Source organism: Fukomys damarensis, unplaced genomic scaffold (assembly GCF_012274545.1).
Source record: "Fukomys damarensis isolate Sample0158 unplaced genomic scaffold, DMR_v1.0_HiC HiC_scaffold_11, whole genome shotgun sequence".
Classification (NCBI taxonomy): domain Eukaryota; kingdom Metazoa; phylum Chordata; class Mammalia; order Rodentia; family Bathyergidae; genus Fukomys; species Fukomys damarensis.
In genome coordinates this window covers 40,014,954-40,018,584 of record NW_022900923.1, presented here as the reverse complement: position 1 = coordinate 40,018,584, position 3,631 = coordinate 40,014,954, and the positions used below count along the sequence as shown (strand labels likewise).

The window sequence follows — 3,631 nt, the reverse complement described above, 5'->3', positions numbered from 1 at the left end:
GCTGCGTCCTCGGCCCTCGGCCCCGGCCCTGAAGGAGTCCACCCTGCGGGGAGCAGAGGAGCTGGGGCCGGGAGCATCGCGGGAGCAGCACCGCCCACCTCGAGGTCAGCCATTAGGCCTACCCAGGCTTAGTTCAAATCTCCCCAGCAAATGAAGGAACCCCACCCACATTCCCTCGGTGTGGAGTGCCTTCCCCGGGACTTTCCACATCAGGACCAAGGGAAAACAATAGCTGACTCTTGATGGGAATTGGTTCTAGCAGCCCCGTGGATACCAAAATCCATAGGTGCTCAAGTTCCTTGTAGAAAATGATACAGTGTTCCTAGATAACCTGCACACAGCCTCCTGTCTACCTTAACCATCTCTGCGGAGTACTTCGAACACTTACCACAGTGTAAATGCTATGTAAATAGTCCTAATACTGTATGTCTAGGGAATAATGATAAGCAAAAAAGTGTCTGACAGGCTGAGGACATGGCTCAGAGGTAGTGTTTGTCTAATGTGCATAAGGCCCTGGTTAGATTCCAGCAGTACAAAAAAACAAGTCTATGTTTTAAAATGTCTGGTACAGATGTGATTTTTTAAAAAATTATATTTTTGATCTTCAGTTGGCTGAACTCACAGGTGTGGAGCCCAGAGATATGGAAAGCCAACACCATCCTACAGCCGGGTCACGTATTCCCAGCCAGTTCTGCGGTCCACTGTGTTCGGTGGCAGCTCATCCACCGAATCTGTCCAGGCAGACACTGTCAGGCGCTGAACTTGAATGTGAAAAGCCATCTCATGGTTGTGAGGGCAGCTCTGGGAAGCCCAGGACCAGATGGGGTGGAAATCTAACCCCACTTACGCACTCAGGCATGAGGCTTGAACACTCAGCCTTTTGCTAATCCGCACAAAGGTGCTGTTTGGAAAATGACCTGGTCACAGATAAAATAGAAAATGCATCGCTTGAAAGCAGCTATCCATGCTGCACCTGGCCCACTGCTGCCCGAGGAACAACCTGGAGAGGCTCTCATGGCACCCCGGGCCCCCCATGTGGTGTGGCTAACACTGCCTGGCAGGACTTAGCCACTGAAACTCCCAGGTAGCAGGGACCTCGACAAGGAGCACACGGGAAATTCTCATTATTGGTAGATTCAGTATTTTTGAATTTGCCTAAAACCTATTTGCTAATTCCAAAATCAGGATGCACAGTATAGTCACAATCACTTAAAGACAATATCAGAACATCAAAAAATTTTAGTTGCACATCCATAGCTGAGGTGGAACAAGGTTAAGCTGTGCCTTCTGCCTTGTTTCTCTCAAGACTGGAAGCAAGGGTTGCTTTTGTGTTATTTCTTAGTATACCTTAAAAAATCTTCTTTGCATTTTTGTGCTTTTGTTGATTGTACTATGTAAAGTGCCCCCTCGAGTGATCTTATGTGTGTGTGGTACTGGGGATTGAACCCAAGGCCTCCTAGCCAAGTGCTCTACCACTGAGCTATATCCCCAACCTTCTTTTTAGTATATTTTATTTTGAAACAAGGTCTCACTAAATTGTCCAGACTGGCCTCCAACTTGTTATCCTCCTGCCTCAGCCTCCCAAGTACTGGGATTATAGAGTATGTGCCATAACACCCAGAGTGTCCCTGCTTCCTGGAGGCGTCTGCCCTCCCGCTGTAGTGCTGGTGGCGAGTGTCCCTGTGCCTCCAGGGTAGGTTCTCTTACCTCAGAGATTGTGACTGGCCTCTCCTGACCTGCATCTCGGGGGTGGCCGGGGCGCTTGTGCGACCCTGCCGCTGTCCTGGGGCACTGCGGATAGGTACCACGTGGTAGGAGGCCGGCTCCAGCAGCCACAGGCTGGAAGTACTGGGCTCGTCCTGGGGTGTGGTGGCCAGGCTGCTGCAGAGGGATTACAGAGAAGTCAGTGACAGCAATGTCTCCACCTAGGGCCTCATGAAGTGCAGAATGGGGGCATAGTGAAAGGGGGCCTCCAAGGGAAGGCACACACCACCAGCACCCTTGGGGATCTGCCAGTGGTCATACCTCTGCTGTCACCAGCTAAGGGGACCCTTTTTCCTCCTGCCCAGCCAAGCTGGCCCCACCTATCCCTTCCTCCCCCTACCCGCCTGACCTGGACTCGCTGCTGGGCTCAGAAGACTTCCTGGACTTCTCATAAGGGTGGTCAAGGCTGGACTCCTTCCAAGGGCTGCTCTGGATGGGGGCACGCTCCAGGGTCCTAGGCTCAGGTCCTGCTGGCGGCAACCCCTCGAGGCTCTGGGGTGGGAGAGGCCGGGAAGGCGGGGCTGGGGATTCAGGGGGAGGTTTTGGTGTTTGAGAGTCCTCTGCAGGGTAAAAGAAACTTAGTAAGGACCAAGGCTGGGGAACCAGCCCAACAACCTCTGCGGCCTGTGCCTTCTCCCTCCCGTGTCTGGCTTGCCCCGCTGCACTCCCTGCCACTGCTCCAGCTCCAGCTCCAGACACTAGAATCACTTTGGGGACTCCCTCCCTCCCACAGGTCTGCTTTACTCCTGCCTCCTCCGAGAAGCCTCCCCTGGTTGACTTCCTTGGTTTACATTACTCCACTTCTAACCTTTGCTCTTGGTGCCGTCTGCAGCCAGCCTCCGATTACCAGCTTTTCTTCTTCCTGGCATGCCCACATGCCCTAGTTTCCTACTGGCCCGGGCACTTCCCGGGGCAGGACTGTACCACCTCCTCGAATCCTGACATCCTTAGCACTGGTATACAGTGGGATTCTTTGGTTGTTGTCTGTTTTTTACACGGGGCCTCACTATGTAGCCCAAGCTGGCCTCAAACTCAAGGCAATCCTCCTGCATCAGCCTCCCAAATGTTGGGATTACAGGCGTGTACCACCATGCTGGGCGGTGTACAGGTTCTCAATCCACAGACTCTTGTTTTCTCCCCAGTGCTACCTTCTTTTCGAGACTGATAATGATTGTGAACAGATGGCTCAAAGGCTCTGGGTGGTTCAACCTGAAATAAAGCCCCAGGGTAGAAGGACAAGCAGGGTTGACAGACCCTGCTGGAATTCACCTCTCTCTTCCTCATCAAAACAGTCAAACTTCTAGAATGAGAGATTGCACACCCGCACCCTCAACTGAGCATGTGCAGAGGAAAGTGATACCAAGTCTTCGTGAGACGCTGGGCTGGCACCTCTTCCTTCATGAGCTCACTAAACCTTCCCCTCCCTGTCCGACATCCTCACTAGCAAACTCTACCAAAGGCCCAGGCTCTTGCAGGAGGAACCCAGCCTTGACTGTAGTTCCCAACTGTCCCTCTCACCTTCCTCCAGAAGTAGCCCATCAGACAGGGAGCTGTCATCGGAGACACTGAGCTCTGGGGAAATCATAGGGCAGAGAAGGAAAGGTAAGGACATTAACCCACAGATACAAGTAACCAGCGGTAGTGAGCAACCCCAGCCCGTGAATCTCCAGGATGGCACTACTACAGGAAATACCCACTGTGTGCTAAATTCTCTCTCCTGAACTTAGATGTAGAAAAAAGAACATCAAAAGTCAAGGTCTAGGAGGGCCAGGAATATAGCTCTGTGGCACAGCACCTGCCTGGCAGGCGCAAAGTCCTGAGTTCCATCCCCAGTACCAAAAAAAAAAAAAAAAAAAAAAAAAAAAAA

At 52.1% G+C, this 3,631-nt stretch overlaps 1 protein-coding gene across 1 annotated transcript in view; it reads right to left on the bottom strand.

The window, feature by feature from the left end:
- Positions 1–3,631, bottom strand: part of Inava (innate immunity activator) — a 17,990-nt gene that overhangs the window by 3,962 nt on the left and 10,397 nt on the right. Inside the window, exons 6-9 of the mRNA XM_019210810.1 lie at positions 3,283–3,336; positions 2,114–2,324; positions 1,708–1,881; positions 3–43 (exon numbers count right to left, since the gene is read on the bottom strand). Coding sequence (XP_019066355.1) covers positions 3–43; positions 1,708–1,881; positions 2,114–2,324; positions 3,283–3,336 — 480 coding nt within the window. The remainder of the gene's footprint in view (positions 1–2; positions 44–1,707; positions 1,882–2,113; positions 2,325–3,282; positions 3,337–3,631) is intronic.